At 33.8% G+C, this 19,899-nt stretch overlaps 1 protein-coding gene and 1 long non-coding RNA gene across 2 annotated transcripts in view; both read left to right on the top strand.

Annotated features, from left to right (window-relative positions):
- Positions 1 to 6,618, top strand: part of LOC145303411 (glioma pathogenesis-related protein 1-like) — a 70,031-nt gene extending 63,413 nt beyond the window's left edge. Inside the window, exons 5-6 of the mRNA XM_080144735.1 lie at positions 4,007 to 4,095; positions 6,548 to 6,618. Coding sequence (XP_080000861.1) covers positions 4,007 to 4,095; positions 6,548 to 6,618 — 160 coding nt within the window. The remainder of the gene's footprint in view (positions 1 to 4,006; positions 4,096 to 6,547) is intronic.
- Positions 6,619 to 9,656: 3,038 nt separating this feature from the next.
- LOC145289943 (uncharacterized) lies at positions 9,657 to 19,638 on the top strand. Its single transcript, XR_013869313.1, has 3 exons — positions 9,657 to 9,672; positions 12,783 to 12,794; positions 19,427 to 19,638. It is a non-coding gene; the product is annotated as an uncharacterized LOC145289943 (long non-coding RNA).
- The last annotated feature ends 261 nt before the right edge of the window (positions 19,639 to 19,899 follow it).

The raw sequence follows: 19,899 nt of genomic DNA, 5'->3' as shown, positions 1-19,899 counted from the left end.
AATAATAATAATAATAATAATAATAAGATACAACGACTAACAATAATGAAAACTACCGAAATATTAAGGAAAACCCTTGAATGCGGAGAATAATACAAGTATACAATATAATGAAGAAGCGTTACAGGGAATGAAGAACACTGAAGCTCTATATCTACAAGTTCTACACCCCCATCACGCATCCCCTCCCATTGTCTAATCACCGCCCCCCCCCCCAAAGTCAGACCAAAGAGCCGAGAAGAACCAAGGAGGATGGAAAGACCGAGGAGAGAGCGCTGACCAAACCTCCGCAAAGAGAATTGAGACCTTGGGGAGGCTTAGTGTCATTCAAATTCCAGTATAGACCAATGGCCACTGCCAGCGAGAAATCAATGGTAAGATGCCATCGAATGAGGTGGAGAGAACTGGACGTCTGGAGAGACTTGTTGTCGCTCAGCTTCAGAGAACACCACAGGTTACCAATCAGATCTTTGTTGATTTGTGTGAAAGCTTCACGTGAACCAATAATAATATCCAAAAATATCAACAAATTTATAGGATCGAGAAAAAACACATGGAACTATGAAAAGTGAAACTATAATTCTAAGTCACCCCCCTCCACACACACACACACACACACACACACACACACACACACACACACACACACACACACACACTGAAAATGTCATGCCGGCATCGACTTGCGGCCCACCAAATAGTCAAGAATGGCCAAGGAGAATGGAAAAAACCGAGGAGAGAAATTACTAACAAGACTTCCACTAGATAAGTGCAAAGAGGACTGCGACATTTAGGAGGCTTATAGTCATCCAAATCGTAGTGTATACCAGTGATCATTGCCAGCGAAAAGTCAATGACAGACAGCTATTGCGATGATGAAAATTCATTTGCAAATATTATTGTAAGAGATGAAGGTACTGGAAATATGAAGAGACTGGTTGTCACTCAGAGCCCAGGTAACACCATCGATTGTTATCAATGAGAAATCTCTGATGATGATCTGGTCAGTGTCTGATGGTAGCTATGGTGGATTATATATCTCCTTGTTGAAATCGAACCCGTTGCCAAAGGCCCGGGGTTTTCTGTTGTGTCCTAAGAGAAGTTTGAGGGTTTATCCGAACCACGGTGAGTTGTTGTCGGTAACATGTCTTGAACAAGAAAGGGGGAAGTAACCGTGTGTTAAGACCATTTATTAATTTCTATCAAGTTCTCAGCTTGCCTGGGAAATGATTTCTGATTTTACAATCGAGATGGTAAGTTAAATGTTTGCACTGATCATGACTCAGCATATAAAATAAATATAAATTCAAACTCGTAAACAACGCGGTGTAGTTGCTCCTATTTTTTTGTGGTTGTCTGTAATCGCTACTGCTACAAGTTGATCATAACAGCCAGAGGCCCTGCCAAAATAAATAATGCAGGATGCATGTTTTCAAGCTACTAAATCCTGCCTATAAAAAGACGATATATTTGAAGAAAGATCAAGATGATCGCCAAATAGATAGGCCGGCCAGACATAATATAAAGTTATACTAATTACATAGATTTGCCCTCGATTGTGAGAAGCTGTTTAATTATGTTTCAAGCATGCAAGGAAACTCTCTAAAGTATACAATTAATTTTTTCTTTCGCATTCACTCCAAACAAGATAGACTGCGACTTAGACTTTCGTGACTAAGAATATTATGTAGGGAGTTGAGCAACCAGATGTGTGTTTACATTATATTTGAACAGTACAGTCAGGAAATTATTAGACCAAGAGGAGATTTCTAAAGTAGCAAATATTTTAGTAGAAGGCTTGGCATCAAGGAACCTCTGCAGTATTAACTTTTAACAAAGCACAGCGCCACTTGGACATAAAGGTTACTATTTGAGATTATATATACAAGGACACAATGTAGAGTGTTGAACATCCAAACGTCTGGTTACAGTACATTAAAACTTCTGCATGTCAGGACAGTCAAGAAAGCAAGAAACATAGAGCGAATTCTAAGATCTAGCAGTTTGTAGGAAGAAACAATGTGCATAAGGCTTTCCGGCATCTAAGGATTTCTATAGTGTAGGGGTTGAATTTTGCTGCTTTCCATGTTAGTCAGTGTATTCACATAGATAGGGTGGAAATGATACGAGTTACCAGAGCACATTCTATTAAAATACTTGTATATAAAGAATGAGGACCTTACCCGAAAGGAGCAATCTATTTTGAAATATTAAAACCCTACCTAAGAGCCCGTCATTCAACCTACTCAGTCTTACGTTCACAGGCAACACGAATTAGAAAAATATATAAACAGGCTGCTGCAAAGAATGTGAGCTCCCTCTAACGTGCTAGAAAATTACTCACATGATAGAGCATCTTATAGATTTACAAGACCACAATTCAATGATGAATTCATAGTAATTGTGCCCTCATTGACGTATTACACACAATTAGCCTCACAAACAGCAAAATCCTATTCCTTTATTTTTTAGCCCCCCCCCACCGGAGCTGGAAAACCTTCTATTCTAATTGTCTCTACCATAAGACTACTAGACGTTAGAGATTCCCTTCCTTTTTCTTGCTTCCCTGACTGTATTAACTGGGAGTTTAAATGTAATGTAAAGAGGAATTTTACTGCTCAACTCCCCAAAGTCTCCTACAAAACACAATCCCAAATAGTAGCCCCTTACAGAATTTGTAATTTTCATTTCATATTTTCAAATAAGTTTTCGTTATAATACCTTTACTTTGTATATCTTTTTAAAGAGCTTTTTTTTTCGTCCTATCTACTCGTTTAATTACACTCGTTTTAAAACAATTATGTCTTCGTATGTCTACGTTATGAAATGTACACATACAAAATGAAAAAAAAAATTGCACACTTTTCTAATTTCAATTAAAGCTAGGCCGAAAAGCTGCTGAAAGAGCTCACGATATCAACGAAGCGTTTGGCCCAGGAACCACTAGTGAACGCACAGCACAATGGTGGTTTAAAAAATTTCCTACGTCGAGAGCTTTGAAGATACTGCGCGTAGTGAGCTGCCATCGAATGTTGACAACGATCAATTAAAAACCTTAATCGAAGCCAATCCATGCACAACTGTTCGAGAACTTGCTTCTGAATTAGACATAACGTACACGATGATTTCCAACCACTTAGGAGAGATTGGAAAGACAAAAAACTCCATAAATGGGTTCGTCACGAATTGAACAATAACGAAAATAAACGCCGTATGAATTATTCATTCTTTTACGCAACAAGAACGACCCGTTTGTCGACAAAGTTGTTAACTGCAATGAAAAGTGGGCTCTTTACGACAACCAGCGACGCTCAGCTCAGTGGTTAGACGCTAAGGAAGCTCCACGATATTTCCAGAAGCCAGAGTTGTACCAAAAAAAGAAGAAAATGCTGATTTTTTGGTGGTATGCGACCGGTATTATCCACTACAGTTTTCTGAATGCAGGTGAAACCATTAGGGCGGAGAAGTAACGAAATGCACCAGAAACTTCGATAAAACGCTCAGTATTAATCTAGAGAAAAAGTAAAATTCATCTCCACGACAATGCCCGGCCGCACGTTGCTAAACCGACATTAGAGAAGTTGAACAAATTGAGTTACGAAACTCTGCCTCATCCGCCAAACTCTCCAGACCTCTCACCTACCAATTACTACTTTTTCAAGCATCTTGAAAACTTTCTGCGTGAGAAATGCTTAAAAAACTAGGCGATATCAAAAACGCCTTTAGCAACTTCATCGCCACAAGAACGCAACATTTTTACATTACTGGTTTAAATACGCTTTTATTGCGTTGGCAAAAGTGTATTGATTCAGATCGTGTCTACTATGATCAATAAATTTTTGTTTGAGCCGGGATCATCTGAGTTTAAAAGTTGAAAACCGCAAGAACTTGACAAGCTAATATTTTTAGAGTAATCTATCTGTATACAATTTTAAATGTAAACATGCTTTTTATGTCATGTGTATATTTCTATATATTTTTATGTCTTTTCTTTGTTCTCGTCTAGAGGTAATTGGGAGAAAGTAGTTTACATGAGAGGCGCCCCCTGCTCTAAATGTCCAAAAGGAGGAACATGTGATAAGGGACTCTGTGTTGGTAAGCTATTTTTGCTACTCTATTATCGATGGAATGTATGACTGTCGATATATATATATATATATATATATATATATATATATATATATATAATGAATAAATACGGTGATGAAAATGAAAATAATCTTTATACTAACACCTATCATGATACAGAAATCTCTACATGGACGAGTGGAACAAGTTTTTATATTTTTTAAATATTTATTTATTTATAATGTCATTGCTTTTTGCAATTTTGTTTTGTACTTTTATCTTTTATCTCTTAAGCTGTCTATTTGTATTTTAGCCTTCTCTATTATATATATATATATATATATATATATATATATATAGTCGCATAATCCTCATGAATTCTCACGAGAATGAAACACAGAACATTCTGTGTAGCCTGATTGCCATATATATTTTTATAACTTACTATGTAGGGTATCCCAATAAAATGTATACACTCTTTAAATTATCTCAACCTGCTACATGAATACGATATACCATGTTCCCAAGAGATGTTTAGGAATAAAGAATGGCACTTCGAGCAGGATGGACACTTCCCCACTATCATCATGACGTAAGAATATTTCTTGATAGTCATCTGCGAAACAGATGGTTAGGACGAAGAGGAAGTATTGACATGTGCATGCTCACCGGATTTAACCCCCCTCCCTGGATTTTTCTCTTTTGGTGGGTAGGGTGTGGCGGGGGACATGTTAAACATCGGGTTCACACCACAAAACGAGCTACGTGTTATTAATATATTACGTGTGTCATAAAAACTGTTAAATCGACACACCTATTATATTGATCCTACTTCTTTATTACGTTGAAGCGTAAAATGCAATTTATTTCGTACGTATGAAAGAATAATCGTATAACCAAAAAAATGTGCTATTCGTGTTTAACAAAAATGCGATTTCTTAAGTACGTATTACCAAACAACAATTGAACCAAAAAATATATTAAAATATACGTGTGAGAAAACAAGAGTTGAACAGACAAAGTATAATTTCTATAGAACGTTTGAGAAAGTATCGTTTGAACCGACACAATATTCTTTCTATAGTATCTGTGAAAACAGTTGAAGCAACATAATGCTATTTTTATATAACGTGTAAGAAAACAGCAGTTGAACTGACTGAAACTTATTTTTATAGTAAGTATGGGAAAACTACTGACCCGACAGAATGTTGTTTCTATATAATTTGTTAGAGACCAACTTTTGAACGGATAAAATGCTGCTTCTATAATATGTCTAAGAGAACATTTGTCAAACAGACAAAATGCTGATTCTATATTATGTACGAGAGAACAACTGTTGAACCGACAAAATGCTATTTCTATGTGAGAGAAAAAATGTTGAAGTAATAAAATGCTATTCTGCAGGAAACAACCATCGAAATGGCAAAATTCTATTTTTATAGAATATGTAAGAGAAGCAAAGTTTAACTAACAAAATGCTATCTTATAATATATGTAAGAGAAAACTTTTTTAACTAACAAAATGCTATTTTTTTTTGAAAAAGAAAACCCGTTTAAATAACAAAATGCTATTTTTATAGTATATCTAAGAGAAAAAAAACGTTGAACTAACAAAATGCTATTCTTTAGGAAACAACTGTTGAAATGACAAAATGCAGTTTTTATAGTAAGAGAAACAACATTGGATTAACAAAATGCTATTCTTTATGAGACAACCGTTGAGATGAAAATCGTTATATTTATAGTACATGTAAGAGAAACAACGTTAAAATAACAAAATGCTATCGTTAAAGAAACAACCGATTAAATAACAAAATGCTATCGTTAAAGAAACAACGTTAAAATAACAAAATACTATTGTTAAAGAAACAACCGATTAAATAACAAAATGCTACTTTATAGTATATGTAAGAAAAAAAACCTTGAACTTACAAAATACTATTCTTAAGGAAATAACCGTTTAAATAACAAAATGCTATTTGTAGTATATGTAAGAAAAAACGTATAACTATCAAAATATTATTCTTGACGAAACAATCATTAAAATAACAAAATACTATTTTTATAGTACATACAAAAAAAAAGCATTACCAACAAATTGCTATTCATTAGGAAACAACCGTTAAAATGACAAAATGCTATTTTTATAGTACGTGTAACAGGACAACCGACTAAATAATATTTCGATAGTATGTGTGAGTGAAGAATTATTTAACCGAGCAAATACTATTCCTTTAGTACGTGTTAGAAAACAACCGTTTGCACATCCAAGATATTATTATTATATTACGTATCAAAGAATAACCGTTTACTCGACAAAGTATAATTTCCATACAACATTTGCAAGAACAATTGTTAAACCGGAAAAATATTATTTCTATATTAGTTGTGGGAGAATAACCGTAAAAACGACAGAATTTCATTTGTATAGGACCTGTCAGTGAACAACCATATACCTGATAAGATTTAATTTCGATAGTACTTGTTCTGGAACAAGCGTTGAACCAAGAAAATGGTTATTCTAAAGCACGTGTCAAAGATGAACTTTGATCCCGACAAAATACGATTTCAATCAGATCGACAGTCAAACAAAGAAATCAATATCTAAAAAATGAGCCCACCAAGTTACAATCGATGTTACAAATCAGTATTTCAAATATAAACTTTACGTATTAAAAATTGAACCGACAATGCGCTATTTCAATAAGTATTAGGAAGCAACAGTTTTAGGAACAATATACTACTTTAATAATTGTAATGAAACAACGAGTGAACTAACTATATGCTATTTCTATAAGTATCACAACAGTTGAAGCGACAATATGCTTTTTTATTAAGCGCAAAAAAGCAAACGAAACAAACGAAACAAAACAGCAACAGTTTAATCGACAGTGTGCTATATCAATAAATATGAGTAAACAACAGTTGCACCGACAATATACAACTTCGATAATTGTTAGGACACAACAGCTGAACTGATAATATGCTATTTTAATAGTGCGTATGAGAGAACAATCGTTAATCACTCCCCATACTATTTCTTTAGGACGTGTGAGAGAACAGCTCTTGAAATGACAAAATATTAATACTATAGAACGTGTCAGAGAAGGTGTAAGAGATGAATCGAAATATGCTATTTCTATAGCGATTGTTAAAGAAAACCACCGTTAGACCGACAAAATTTTATTTTTATAGACCGTGTCAGAGAACGTGTAAGAGATGAATCGAAATATGCTATTTCTATATTGATAGTTAGAGAAAACTGTCGAACAATACAATGCTATTATAGTACGCATGAGAGAAAACCCTTTTAAGAGACAGAATGCTATTTTTGTACTGTGTGGGAGAGAAAACCCTTTGGATTGATAAAATGCTACTTTTATAGTATGTGTGAGATCAGAACTGTTGGTCAGACAAAATACTATTTCTATAGTGCGTGTGAAAAAATGCCGTTTTCTTTTATGAGAAGAAACATTGAACCGACAAATTTGATAGTACGTGTAAGAGGAAAACCGTTGAACTGACAAAATAATCTTCCTATATTACGTGTTAGAGAATCACCTTGACCCGAAAGACTGCTATTCATATATTACATGCGAGAGGAGAACCGTTGAATTGTGTGATTATAGCAGCATGGCCTTGGATCAACGATTACCTTGTACGGGATTGTTAATTGTTAAACTTAAGCATGTAATCTAGGGTATATTTTAAACGAGGTAATTGCTAAGCGATGCTCGAGGTTATATTTGAGTCGATGTGAATTTTTAATCCTATCCCTAATTTTGTTTTTTGTGGAAATTTCTCAATAAAAATCCAATTCAATTAAATGCAATTTTGTAATTAAAATTTTCAAAATACATGTTACCTTAATTTTATTCAAATAGAAATATTTTAAACATTAATTACATGTTTGTTTTTCTTTTCGTCTGTTCTAATCTTAATCTTTAATCTTTCATTTTCAGTACAGTGGTGTTGTGTTTGATAATAATGCAGATATAGACAATGTGCGCGTTTGAATATATGTTATAATTAACGCAGCATTAACATGGGTCAACAAGAACCCATTATGAGATATAGATTGGTGTTACGTTAGTTTAAACCTGTAACATATGTCACATTTAAAATGAGATAACTCGTTTGTAACATGAGGGTTGCTAAAGCAAATAGAAAATCATAATCTGTTATAATCTTTGTTTCCCAAAGTATTCACCTACGAAAAACTTTCAACTAAGAATCACAAGTATATATTTAAAATTTATAAAATATATTAAAATATAAACAATGGTAATTACATGCGTTTTTTCCTTCTTTTCATTTTCCAATAACCAGGTGGTCGATCAGGTGAGTAAACATTTTTAAATCGTATTTTGAATATTTTTTATAATTTAATGACAAGTAAAAATGAAATATTTTCGTTATATTTGTTAGCCTGCTTTACTCTCTAAAAGTAATTTGTTATGAAATCACAAACTGTATTTTTTTACATGATGCTTTCGAAATTACCAGAGTTATGGCCTGGTAAATCTTACAAAATGATGATGTAAAAGTCTACAGAGTATTCGCAGCAATTACAACAATGTAAGCGAAAAAGCTTTATATATACTACAAAAACGGCTGCAAATTAGTTAGTATGTAAACCCCCTTTTCTCACTATAAGCTTCGACTTTGAGACTAGTGGCCACATGCACCTGTTGACCCAATCACAAGGCAGTTTAGAGCGAGTATCTTATAATCTCGTAAGGCATTAAAAATATTATTCAAATTACTCATGTAAAATGTGTTAATTTCTTAATACTTTCATGCGAAAGCTTTCGGAATGTTGGAAAAGAGATGTCCTCGTATTATTCGCATTCTTCAAACTATTGTTCTCATTTTGAGCGTTATTTTCAAAAAGTCTCGGTCGATGTAACCGCCGACTTTCTTTCATGTGTATTTTGTTTAAATCTAAACTCTGTCTAACTCGGGAAACTGCCCGGAATTTTGAACGGAACCCTTTATTTAATTCCAAGTGTGTAGTATACTATCGATCCGCCAGCCATGACTTGAGAAAGGTCCTAAGTCATTCCTAATTGTATTAGTATTTAACTTTGCTATATGATCGAGGACACATTTTGAATTAGATTAATTGTTTCTTATAATTGGATGAAGCTAGATGTTATGTACAACCCAAATTACTCAGGTGTTTAAAACCCTTGTTCTTTCTTCATATCTATGGAAAATGTCAGCTAAGAAAACATTTTTCATAGTTCCTTCATATCATACGAATCAGATGGTTCTATTGTTGGTATTTGTTTTCCTGATATTTTTATAATCAGATATCTTTCTGGAAAGACATCGAGTAATTACAGGAGGGACCGCGTGAAAGTTTGCCAACATCCTAGGTGAAAGTGATTTTATGGAACGGATTGGATTTGAACTTGGACATTGAAGTACATATCATTAACCATGTAATTGAAGTGCATATCATTAAACATGTAACAACCGTTACTTCTTCTTTCTATAGTTATTTAGTATTAAACCTACGTAGTATGCAATTTTATAGAACACAATTATTAAATTAATTAAATCTCTTCTTTCTATCCCAATATTCAGTTGATGCAGATGGTAAGTACACATTTTTTCAGTTATAAAGAAAATATGTTGACCAATTTAAGGCATTTACAATATTAAATATGTTTTTAATAAATTATGTAAGAGTTCAATTTTGTTTACTAAACTTGTCTTTCTTAAATAGTTCGAGCACAGACAGTTCGTGTCTACCTGTTTCATAGATCGCACTTAATGACACACAGATCTCCAAGTGCAGCTGTCTTGCACTTAGTAACCTTATATCATGTAAATACAATTAATTTGGGTGTAAAGAATGTGTATATTTATAGTCTGATAGATTTCGAATGTGCTATAAATATGAAATAAAGTGATGTACACTAACATTAAATTTTTATCCTATTCCTACAACGACGCACATTCCAAGGTGATATTTAGTACCCTATCCTCGCACCGTGATATTAGGATCGTAAAGTGGGACTGAAAAAGTTAGCGTCTTGAAGGGGGAGCAATCCGACGCTGCAAAAGCTGCCTGTGCAACCCTGTCGGCATTCTCAGCAGTGCGCCTACGGCGATAAGCAATAAACTAATCCCTTCTCGAAGAGAGAAGGCAAAGATTGAGAAGGGAGCCCTCTTAGAACTGCGCAGAACCAGTATTACAAAACTATCAACAGAGAATAGGTAATTACTGGAATGGTCTAATCTCTGTTGATTTGGGGGTGGAAAGGATAAAATCTCCGACCACATATTCTAAGGCATTATAATACTTCCAAAACTGCCCCATGAGTTCCACAGACAATTTCGAATTATGAGGTAATTCGGTTTGTATTTCAAACATAGTCCCTTTTAGTCGTCTTTGGATCATTATGCTCGGTAATAAGCGCCCCAAGATGGTCTCAAAACATTGTTAAGAACTGCTCAGACAGACATATCTCTCTGCAACCGGTAGTATATTGCTAAATGATATATGTATTCAACCGACACCTCCCTACACCAAAAGATTCTAATGAAATTCCACGCTGTGAACCATTTAGAACTGGCAAGCAGATAGCCTGAGGAATTTAACAGATTAATTATGCAACATACTTTCAGGGCATGCACAACGTACAAGTAAATAGTTTTAAAATTGCACTGTTTATATTTCTGATTACTAAAACTCTAGTATTTGTATGGAGATATTTCTGTTAGTATTTCGACCCTTTTTCAAATTTCGAAATTCAAACCCACTCTTTTCATTAGTATGTCATGAAATGATTACTAGTTTGCCGCAAAGAGGTTATAGTTGTAAGTTACAAGTTGTTATAAGTGGTAAGTGTTTTTATATAGTTATCACTGGAGTTGTTTGTATTAATGAATACTAACACTAACGCATACATACATGATATTGATGCTTAATCGATACATTTTATATATACTGTTTGTTTAAATTGTTAGATATGTTCAATGTCCCATAATAAACACTGATAGATGTTATTTTATTATTGGAATCCTTTAAGGGTAATAATTTGTATATTTATTTTTTATTTGCTGACTGTTATCCTCATCTTTATAGCTGTTGTTTCACGATGTTTTGCCGAACTATTTCTCTTGCAGTCGTCAGGTGGTTAACTGCGACGTGATATGAATGCTGATTCTCTTAATTGTAACCTCAGTAATTACTGCCTTCAATAGTTGTTATCGTCTCGCCACATTTTTGCCAACTAATCCTCTAGTCAACTTTGTGTGTGTGTGTGTGTGTGTGTGTGTGTGTGTGTGTACAGTCAGCACCAACCTTATTAAAGGTTTAACCGGCTTCCTCCTTCGGAGGAAGTTTCATGAGAGTATGAAATTCACAAGCGGTCCCCAGTCGCATGTATATTCCCGTTAGGGAAGATGACAACGTTAGGTTTTTGCAACTTTTTGCAGGGAGGTGTCGACTTCCCAAATCAGTCACCCATTTTAGTAATGACCAGGCTCAACGTTGCTTAACTTCGGAGATCTGACAGGAACCGGTGTCAGCGTTATTATGCCGTATATCTAGTCGACTTTGGGAAGGATTTAAACAGTTATGTATGGTGAGCATTGTCTGAAGATAGCGGTTTCAATCCTACCCAAAGCAGGCCAAAGGATTAGTTGGTCAAAACATAGTGATACGACAACAACTATGGAAGGCAGTAATTACTGAGGATACAATTGAGAGACTCGGCATTCTAATCCCATCGCAGTTAACCTCCTGATGAAGGCCAGAAGAATAGTTGGCCGAAATGTCGCGAAACAAGAACAATGGCAGTCCACAAATAAATAAAAATACTGATAGACGTTATGGTTTCCATCATCTATCTCGTTGACAATATTTACAGCTTCTTCATTTCCTATCTAATATTTAGATGTTGTAAATTAAGATTTTTATTGGAGAAATATTTAGATGTTGTAAATTAAGATTTTTATTGGAGAAATGGAAAACGCGATTGAATTGAGTCATTCTTGATATTTTTATTTTGTTGAATGTTATAACTATTTCTCCCTTAATTATGGACACATTTCTAAAAAGAAAAAAAAACAAGCCTATAACTTTATTTAAAAATGCAAAAGTTTACCAGGTGTACAATGATCATTTTTTGAAATATGGATTTCACTGGATTGTAGATACATGCATTCCTTCTCCATGTGTATTCTATATGTATTCAAACGTTCTCTAATTAAGTAATGGTCTCAAGTTAGATGAAAAGATACCTTATTACTAACCCCAACCTTCAAACTAAACTTCATTATTTTATTGTATAAATAGGCTTTATGAGTGGAACATATTGATGTTTTGTGATAGGTGTACGTGAGAATTTACACATCTCAATAGTATGCCGCAAGTAAATATGTTATAGAGCCGCTGCGTTAGGTAGTACTAGCCGGATGATAGGCACATGTGTTGAAAGTCGAGTCTTTGCTGTGAATGTATTCGCTTAACCATGTGATATAGGTCACATTTTAAATCAGACAAATTGTTTCTCAGAATTGGATGAAGCTAGACGTGATGTAAGATCCTAATTGGAGTGTTTAGAATCCTTGTTCTTTTTTTAATTTCCATGGAAAAATGTCAGCTAAGAAAATGCATTTCATAGTTAATGTTTTAAATTTATGTTGTATACAACTTTTAAATTAATGAAATCTCTTCTTGTTTTCTTAAAATTCAGCATCAGGCAAAGGTAAGTAAACATTTTCTCAGTCACAAATCAAATTATTGCATCAATTGTTGCATTTAAAACGTTGGATATGGTTTTAATAAATGATATAAAAGTTCAAATTGCCCTTTACAAAACGCATCTCTTTTAAATAGTTCGAGCGTACAGAGTTCGTGTCTACCTGTTTCATAGATCACACTTGATTACACGCAGTTCCCCAAGTTCAGTTGCCTCGCACTTAGCTCCTCATCATAACATTAATTTGAGTGGTAAAAAATATGTATGTTTATGACATGATGAATTTCAAACGTGTTATCCATATTGAACAAAGTGATATACAGCAACATTAAATGTTTATACTATTCCTACAAGTAGAAAATCCGAAGGTATTATAATACTTCTACAACCGCATCACAAATCATAAGGTAATTAGTAGTGTTGGGACGATTAATTGGAATCGGAATCGGGAAAATCAGAGCTTTATGAGGTATCAGAATCGGTATCGGAATCGGAAAAAAATGAGCCTATTTTCCGATGGCAAGACCGATTTCTTTTAATTATCTTTTTTATTTGATTTTGGTTGAAGAAACATCTTCCTCTGCTTGTAGTAATGAAAAAATGATAAATATTTATTGATTTAAAACATCCAGTAAAACTAAAATCCATAGATCATCCCTCACAAGTGTGTTTTACGTTTGAGAAAATATAAGCACATTTAAGATGTGTTTTTGCGGTAATAGGGACAAAATAACACTTTTATAGTTAAATATTTAGAGATGTATAAAGAATCGGAATCGGGAATTGTATCGGAATCGGGAATTTAGTACGGAATCGGTAATTGTATCGAAATCGGGTAAAATATTGGAATCGTCCAATCACTAGTAATTAGGGTTTTATTTCAAATAGTACTCCTTTTAGTCTGTAACATAGTGCATATGAGTACGTGGGAAATTATCAGCAGCAACTAAGGATGGCTGGCTTGTGAAGAGATTAGTAGCAGCAGTAGCCGAAAAAGCGCATATGCAAATTAGAAAGTGTGCGCGAGAAGAAAAAGGAGAAAAAATGTACCACGTGGTACTAGAAGAAAAATGCGTGACAAAGAAAATGGACGTGTAAAGTCGAAGATGGGAATATGCCGACTGTGGCTAGACTGCGGTTGGAAGAAAAAGAAACGCAAGCCAAGCTAGATTGATATGTGGCAACGAGGGACGTTTTACGCGGTGTCGATACAGGAGAGTAACAGTAATAAAAACTGTTGTTAAAAAGGAAAAGATGCTGGCCCGGATTTATTTTTGCTTGTTTGTTCTTTTTCGACGTGAAGGTCCGAAGGAATTTTGAACTGCAAGGAACACGGTTACAGCATAAAGGCAACGGTATAAGTCGCCCACAGATCGGTATGGCCAGTGATAGGCGTACCAAAGACAGGATATTAAAGTTGGTCTTTATATGTTTATGTAGCATTGTTAAAGACTGCCAAGTCTTACGTATTTGTCTGACACTCACCAGCAATCAAAAATACTATTGCATGAACTCACTCACTTTTGGTATATGATAGTTCATAGCTCGTCTGAATTTACCCCTCGATTCAGGGAAGAGGTGTACATCTGGTAAATCAACCAATTCAGGCTTCCCATATTCCTAGCTGCTGTAAATTACATTCTTAACCCTTCCTCACACTGGATGACATCGTTGGTCAAACTTTCTTTTATTCGGCACATGACTATTTCAGGGTCTCTTCACTCTTTGTTTTTGTTGTAGTTTTCTCTTGTAATTAAAACCTTTACCAAAAGTATTGCTGTATTGTTTTACTCCCCGTCTCACCACCTAATCTACTTCAAGCTTTGCGACGTTTAGTGTTGACTCACTCTTGTCAACTATGTGAGCCAGCTGTCTTGGTTTTCCATATTATATTCCAGCTTTCCAAGAAAAGATCCAACAAAGTCATAAGGCAACACACATGCGAGCCGTGCCAAGCAGTTACGACTTATTTTAAATTGTATTCCAGATATATGTTTGCATGCAAATACCTAAACTATGAGGTGCATATATATATATATATATATATATATATATATATATATATATATATATATATATATATATATATATCTGTTAGTAATTCGACCCTATATTTTGGATTTTCAGATTCGCTCATTCGCCTGAATTGCACACGTTAATGGACAGATAGGATAATGGCGACTGTTATATTGGGGGTTCTATATTAATTTTTCTTGCTAGCTGTACATTGAAATTAATAAAAAAAAAAATAAAAAGGAAACAAATTATTACGAATTTATTTTGTTGGGCAGAGAGATTGGTAGAACTAATGCAATGCATTTTGATGATAGAAGGACATTTAGCATAACTGAGTCCGTTTTATGTCGTAAATATCTAAAAACGAAGAAAAAGCGATGTTGATTGCAACCCATGAAATTATGACCCTTTGTTTACCATATAAGTCCTCAGAATGAATTATTGGCCCTGTCGGTGGGGCATTAGAATACACCGACTGCTCCCCTGCAGAGGGTAAAAGTCTCTCAATGGGGGTCCTGGATATGACCTTAAACTATATCCAGTGGTGACGCCTCAGATTGCGGGCTTTGGGGAGTGTGGAGCCACCCTTTAATTACCATTGCTCCCAGGTCCACTCTGACCCGGAGTGGTAGTACCTGCTAGGGTTCCAACTATGGGTTAAATAGAAACCGACTTGAAAACAACAAATATATTCTATTAAAAAATTTTTCTTCAAAATCTTTGGATTCGGCGTTAAATAACCCGAAAAGGGTTGATATGCCGTAAAACAAAAACAACCAACCAACCATCAGAATGAATTATAGCTTGAACTATAACATTTAGTTAGAAAAGATTGAGCGTTTCGACAACGTTAACAGTCTTCCTATAGATTCAAGACACTTTTGCGACGATTAACATCATCTGACTGTAAATTAATCCGCGTTGAGTTTTTCTAATGTTCATATAATTTCACTTTTATTTTATTTTTTTTTACGTAGCGGTCACCACTTATCAAGGGCCGGAAGCCACTCGGGGATAAAGGTTATTGCGTGTACAGTAATCAATGAGATAATATTTTAGTAATAGTTAGTATTGAAGATTTGATAAAGTGTCTTACTGAAGGGGGCGATTCGTCAGGAATTTGTTTATGTAGACATCCGAGTTGTAGTCAGGTGGGAAACAGGCAAATGGAAAAGAATTCCACAGGCGTGCACTTCTAAGAAAGAAGCTCTGCTAAGAAAGAATCTACGTTTTGATTTAGGCACAGATAAAGAGTGGGGAAAATTACTGACTAGTTTCAGCTAGACAGGTGTTTTTCGTAAATGATAAGAGATTGGAGCTCGGACGAGAATTTGCCATGGAAATAACGATAAAACAAAGACAGGCTCGCAACGTCTCTTCTGTGGGAGAGAGGTTGCACTTATATTAGCATTACGTATCTGTTAAGCACTTTTATAAAGTGCTATATATATATATATATATATATATAAAGTGCTATATATATATAAGTCAACTTATAAAACTGTCTACAACTAAAGAGTTATCAATAGATATTCGTCAAAAGATTATTGATAAGCACAAAGAAGGAAAGGGGTATCAAATGATATTAAGGGAACTTAACTACCACTTAGTACAATTAGAAACGTTATTAAAAAGTTTAAAAATCCTGGTGAAGCTGTTGGAAATCTTCCAAGATGTGGTTGATCAATGAAATTAAACGAAACAAGTCAAAGTTGGTAAGCAGAAAGGCACAAAGAAACCCTTTTGTTACTCATGGTGGAATTCAAATCGATTCTAAAAGCTGGGATCGATGTAAGCAAGGATACACTCAGTAGAGCTCCAAATGGTAGAAGGTTTGTTTCAAGATCTCCAAAAAAAGTTCCATTGTTGCAGTGCCAACATGTCAGATCATGCTTGAATTATGTTAAACATTTGGGGAGAACCACAAGAATTTTGGAACAAGGTAATCTGTTCAGACAAAACGAAAATCGAAATCTTAGGAAGAAACAGAGCAACACAGGTATGGCGGAAAAATGACACTGCCTACGACAAAAATAATACCATTCATACATTCTCCAGAGCTCAACCCAATTGAAAATTTGCGGAAAATATTGAAGATCAATGTTCACAAGAGGAATCCTCAAAATATTAAACAACTAAAAGAGTTCTGCAAAGAAGAATGGTTCAAAATACCTTCCAATCTTTGCAAAAAAACATGTGTGCTACTATAGAAATTCTGTCCTTTGGGCCGAAATCCAAGTGTAGTATCTGTTCTTCAGATGCTGCACTTCAATATCTTGTTCTCTGTCAGTGGAGAAGAAGTCCTTCACGACTGAGACAATTTTTAATTTTTGTTCTTTTTCTCCGCGTTAAAAAACGACCCTAGTGTCTAACTTTGTCTCGTGGGGAGACATTGTAAATAGGAAATATAGAAAGCGGCTGGAAGCTATTCAACGCAACTAAGGCTATGCAACCAAATATTAAATCAATGTATCCAATACATTTGTGTTTGTTAATTTATATTTTTTCTTAACTTTCTAAACTTTGGTTTTGTAAATTCTACCCCAAATATATGTTAGAATAGTAATAGGAATATACTGACAAAATTTTAGGTAAAATCGTGAACCCTAGTTAGAGTTATGACGAAAAATGTAATGTATCCATTACTTTTGAATACATTCTTGAATTCACTGGATTTTGGGACTCAACAACTATTGGAGAAGCCTCTAACGATAAACCATTTTCCCTTTTCACCCCACTTCATCTGTTTTATTGTTCTATATTTAATTTTCACGCTAATATGTCCCTTTTAATACGTTTCTTTTAAATACTTTAAATACATATTTCTTTAAAATACTTTAAATACCTATTTCTTTTAAATACTTTACAAGCAAATTTGCTTTATATATTTTGCTAACTCTTCTTCTCTGACGAGAAGGAAAGTATTTATTTTAACCTCTTTGGATTAAGAACTTTCACCTCCATTTGTGTTTCCTTTCCGAATAATAAATATGATCATAACTCTTACTGAAGTGTTTCTCAACATATTTTATTAAACCTATGCGCTTATATATATATATATATATATATATATATATATATATATATATATATGTATATATATATATATATATATATATATATATATATATATATATATATATAACGAATAAATACTAGAATAATAATATGTATACATAACAGATAAATAATAGACAGGGTCACACTTTTTTCTAATCCATTCCCCTCTGCCGGACAACTTAGAAAGGAGTAAAAAAATGTGTATTTACAAAACAACTGAACAAAGCCTCTTCAACAACAACAGCAACAACAACAACAATAACAACAACAACAACAACAACAACAACAACAACAACAACAATACTACTCCTGATTGCGATCAGGCGATCGAGAGCGTTCATTAAAAATAGCCGATACAAGATCAATCGGTTTCGTAATATATAATTTAGTAGCAGATACCAAAAGAATTGCTTGTTAAATCCAAAAAATTGCCAGAAAAATTAAGAAAAACTAAAATTCTGTTGTATTTAACGAGACATGATCGGATATCTATTTGGTCTTTTGTCCAAGATCGAAGTGTAGTATCTTCTGATACTACACTTCACCTTTTCTGACTTCGATCACTGGAGTGAAAATACCCTGCTCAAGACCGGGTGTACCTCACTATTTTATTTTAATTTTTTCTGATTAACGAATTAAATTTACGATAAAAGAAGAAGCACCATTTAAAATCTCTCCAAATCATTTCTTTTGCATATACACATACTTTGTGTTTACATATTTAAAAAGTAAACATTTACCAGAAGTGGCTTTTCCAGGGAATTCATCATCAAGCACAAATATCAGCTGACATCTTATTGTAAACAAACAGACAGAATTTAATGGACGACATTATTATTATTATTATTATTATTATTATTATTATTATTATTATTATTATTATTATTATTTTATTTATTGATTTTTTATTTTTATTTTTTGCGAATTAGTCCCTCTGGAAAATTATCGATCATAATATATAATAATCACTAGAGGATTGATATAATAATACATACGCATTCTGTATAAATCAAAACATCATGTTTAAGCGGGCTATACGACTGGGCAACGCCGGACTGAGAGCTAGTATATATATATATATATATATATATATACACGCTAAATGTTAATATTAAAAATGCGTTCTGTACGATTCTTTTTCGAGCTGAATTTGAATATGTAAACTGAACAATACTTTAAAAGTTAAATATGTATAGATTTATAAAGAATTGAGATCAGAATCGGTAATTGTATGGGAATTGGGAAAGGTGTTGGAATCGTCCTATAACGAATATATATATATATATATATATATATATATATATATATATATATATATATATATATATATATGTGTGTGTGTGTGTGTGTGTGTGTGTATGTGTGTGTGTGTGTGTGTGTGTATGTGCGCGCTAAATGCTAATATTAAAAATGCGCTCTGTATTAATATTAATTTAATAGATATTTTCAAATGTAAACAACTTTCTGATGTGTAGAATTAGAACTGAATTTAAATATATAAACTCAACGTTGTTGTGCTAAGCAAATTTAATTTGATTATTTTCTTTTTTTCTTTCATTTAGGAGGTATTTGCATGGACAAATACGGAGAGAAAAAATGCAAGAATTGGGCTAAGTGGAAGCAATGTTCAAAGAACCCTAAATTTATGAAAGTACAATGCAAAAAATCCTGTAAAGTATGCAAATAATGAAACTGGACATTACTTAATTTACTACGTTTAAATTATACGCGATCAAAAACTAAAACCGAAATAAAATGATTATTTAAAAAAATATATTCGTCAATTTGTGTCTTTCATTTCAGGATTTTTTAGATGAGGATCCAATACTCGTATTATTTGAATACTTCCGACTATTTTTCTCATCTTAACTGTTATTTGCACGACGTTTCGATCGCCGGTTTTCTTCAAGTATATCATCTCGAACTCGAGAATCTTTCTCCTGAACCCGGGAATCTTCATTGAATTTCGAACAGAACCATTTATTTAATCCAAGTAGTCTATCCACTATTCCTCTGGTCATTCTGACTTCCACAC

The sequence above is a fragment of the Euprymna scolopes genome, chromosome 2 (assembly GCF_053919585.1).
Source record: "Euprymna scolopes isolate OS-2025 chromosome 2, ASM5391958v1, whole genome shotgun sequence".
Lineage (NCBI taxonomy): Eukaryota > Metazoa > Mollusca > Cephalopoda > Sepiida > Sepiolidae > Euprymna > Euprymna scolopes.
Note: the sequence above shows the minus strand (reverse complement) of the source record. Positions and strands in the feature narration are given on the sequence as shown.